General features: G+C 39.4%; 1 protein-coding gene across 1 annotated transcript; it reads right to left on the bottom strand.

The window, feature by feature from the left end:
- Window positions 1-818: 818 nt before the first annotated feature.
- Window positions 819-2012, bottom strand: LOC108625143 (uncharacterized). The gene is made up of 2 exons (XM_018024911.2): window positions 955-2012; window positions 819-860 (listed from the first exon to the last, which is right to left on the bottom strand). Exons 1-2 carry the CDS (start codon window positions 1537-1539, stop codon window positions 840-842), a joined length of 606 nt encoding a protein of 201 aa, XP_017880400.1. The 5' UTR covers window positions 1540-2012; the 3' UTR covers window positions 819-839.
- Window positions 2013-3309: the final 1297 nt, after the last annotated feature.

Below are 3309 nucleotides of genomic sequence, written 5' to 3'. Positions count from 1 at the left end.
ATTTTCTTCAATTAACGTCTCATTATTTTCAGGAAGTCTGGAGATGGCTTCAAGTTCATGTGAAGCTTCGAGCAGTGTTTTTTCTACGGTCTTAAGCCTGCCATTGAATACTCCTTGTAAATTTGATGAATTGCATCTGACGTGGTTAATTTCACTCGTACAATGAACTAGAGAAATTATAATCTTAGAGAGTACTTTTCCTTTGTTGGTGTCAGGATCTATATTATAGTCATCGTCATTTAGGGAAAAGTCTGTTGAACTGTCTGATTCATCGTTGGAGCGCTTATACGTTTTTCTCTTCCCTCTGTTGCTGTCGTTTGAGGTATTTGAGGTATTGTGGGTTATAGAGTTGTNTCCTATGCATATCTTGTGATGGGTAGAGATCTGTTAGGTTGAAGACTAAGGTTTTCTCTTTTCAGAAGCCTCCATTCTGCTAACCGTAGTTTCGTTGGCATCAGGGTTACTCTGTGGAAGTGACGAAGCGTTACGTTTAAGAGAATCATTTTTGTAATCGTTAAAGGTTCTGCACGAGTTCGTACCCATTTTGTGCTTGTAACTGTAGTTATTCTCTTGACATAATCTACATATAGGGTTTTCATTGGTGCATGTACTAGAAGGATGTCCTTCACCACCGCATTTATAGCAGAGGCCGTCTCTGATAATTTCCGATTTACAGGTGTTACGAACATGACCATATGACCAGCACTTGAAACATTGAACTGGTCTGTTTTCTAGAAGTTGGAAGTATGCTAAAGACCACCCTATTGTTAGTGTTTTCATAGATAGTAATTTGTAAGCTGTATTCTCATCACACTTACACCATACTGTCGCAGAGCCTCTTAAATTTGGACGGACAGGGCCTAAAATAAAGTGAGTATTAGCCCCACATGCAGTTTGTAAAGCCTTAGTAATTTCAGTGTGAGTAGCAGAAATATCAACTCTGGTTATTAATACCTCTTTGTATTTTTTTGGACAGGAAACTGCTATTTCGCCAGGTGGGAACAAAGATTTAATCTTTTCCATTAGGATAGGAGCAACCTCTTTTTCATTAGATTTCGGGAACTCAAGAATGAGTCCGCCGTTTAACGATGCACGTGGATTAATTGCGCAGATGCCCAGCTCTTGTATATTTATGTTTTCTTTAGCTTTTGTTAAAACTTGACTTATTTTTGTGTTGCTATTTTTATTTTCTGTAATGTATAAGACCTCCACATTCCTTGGTTTTCTTATAGGGACACTAGGCTTGGTGTTCCGAGAGGTAAGAGTTGGAGTGGGAACAGTAGGAATGTTATACACGTTTGTATTGTGATTGTAGGTATTCATATCATTATTAGCCGGTATCGCTTTCTTTTTGGATTTTCTTCCAACAGCTTTGACCCACATCTCATTATTAGGGTTTGGTAGAGGTGAGTTAGGAATTGTACTCGGGGCAGAGGAGCTCGTATGCGCAGCAGGAATTTGTTGGATAGCCGAAAATGTATTAGAATTAGATGTACTGTTTCTAACGTGAGTAAGAATTTCTGTTTTGAGATCCTTCATCTTTTTATCAATATTATCATTAATTGATTGGAGGAGAGAGTCGATAGTTAGCTTGTTAGGGGATGAGAGAATATTTTGATTTTGCGAAGGTAGGTTTGTAGATAAATTAGTCGAAGCAGATTCAAGTTTTGCTATTCGTGACTCTAGTGTCTTGATTTTTTTTTCAAGATTATTATTAATTTTAATTAAGTTAAGGTTTTCTTCTATTAATTTTTGATTATTTGTAGGTTCGATTGAGGTTTTTTCAAGTTCATGTGAGGTTATAATTAGTGCATTCTCAACTTTTTTAAGTTTACCATTGAAAACTCCCTGCAAGTTTGAGGAGTTGCGTCTAACATAGTTTATTTCGCTCGCGTATTCTACAAGGGAGGTTATGATTTTAGATATTGATTTTACATCATTTGAGTCGGAATCTACATTGTAGTCCTCATCGTTCAGTGAAAAATCAGTAGAACTTCCAGTGTCATCATTGGACTTTTCTCCTCCCTCTATTGCTATCGTTAGAGGTATTAGAGGTGTTTTGCATTTAAATATCATCCTTGTTTCTATTAGATTGGCGCTTGCGTTTCATATATTCCAACGTAGCAGGATATTGCGCAGGCTGTCAAGGCTAGGGTTGATGCTAGGGTTATCATGCGGCGTTTTTGGAGGAGTACGCTTGAGAGTATGTGTCGGGGTGTGTGAAGCGTTATAGATACACTGGTCCGTTGGTAAGCTAATATCGCTTTTGCTCATGTGAGTACGTGGAGAATGCTGGGTATCGTCTGTAATGATTTCAGGATCATTAACTGGTTTACCTGGAATTTTTGAGAGAAAAGGAGAGATACTTAGGTTATCAGTTAATTTGTGCATATTTTTTTCTAGAGTAGATCTTACGTTGCTTTTTGGTTGTTTCTTATTTGTAGACATTCTTTGTTTTATAGATACCGCCTGTGAGCAAAGGGGCGGGCAGTGAGTAGGAGGGTGCACCCATAGGAAAACCTCAACTATTCGACAGAACTCCATCGATCCTACTCTTAACTCTTTACTCCCCCCAGTGTTTGACGGGGGAGAGCTCGCCCGGGGCGACTGGGGCTCCGACACCCCAGTTCAGTGCTCATTCCCTGGCCAGGGCCCGTAGGGGGTATTTCCAGACGTCACCGTGCCCGTGGTGTCTCAGCAGTGTTGCCACACATCAGCCTTCGACGTGCACCAGTGAAACGGCTGGTGCACGTCTTGGGCACTCCCAACACCACGGACACGGCCGCCAGCCACATATAATCATTCATTCTTACATTCATACATTGGAAAAGGAGTGGGAAGAGGTAAGTATAATAGGTAGCTTGTAATAAACGAGGTAGGAACATAGGTAGGTATTTGGAGACTATGACGTTAAATTATAATTATGGCAATTGGAGAGAGGTAAGTATGCAGGTTGTGGAGGGTATGTATCATATATGGAGTGCGGTGGGATGTAGGATGTGGTGACAGGTGAATATAAGGTAAGTATACAGGTAGGTGTGCAGTATATTAGGGTAATGGCAAGTTGAGGGGGATTTAACAATTTGACAGGTGGGTATGATAGTTATGGAAAGGTAGGTAACATGGGAAGGAAGGAATATGTGGTATAGGGTAGGGGGAATTCAAGGTTTATAGCGTAGAAAATTTTTTTGACGTTTAGGTTTTCTTGTATTATGAGACAGACTTATTTGTCATAGTTGTCATAATTGTCATAATATATTGTGCTTAGATCATGTAATTTTTTCAATAAAGGATGTAGTATTATAATAT

The sequence above is a fragment of the Ceratina calcarata genome, unplaced genomic scaffold (genome assembly GCF_001652005.2).
Source record: "Ceratina calcarata isolate Rehan_Ccalc_2016 unplaced genomic scaffold, ASM165200v1 scaffold3476, whole genome shotgun sequence".
NCBI classification, from domain to species: domain Eukaryota; kingdom Metazoa; phylum Arthropoda; class Insecta; order Hymenoptera; family Apidae; genus Ceratina; species Ceratina calcarata.
Note: the sequence above shows the minus strand (reverse complement) of the source record. Positions and strands in the feature narration are given on the sequence as shown.

Bases quoted from the DNA above. Each gene is read 5' to 3' on its own strand.
- LOC108625143 (XM_018024911.2), bottom strand. From the start codon at position 1,539: ATGAAGGATCTCAAAACAGAAATTCTTACTCACGTTAGAAACAGTACA. The intron at 861-954 runs GTATTAATAACC...ACTTTATTTTAG, and splicing joins GTCCAAAAAAATACAAAGAG to GCCCTGTCCGTCCAAATTTA.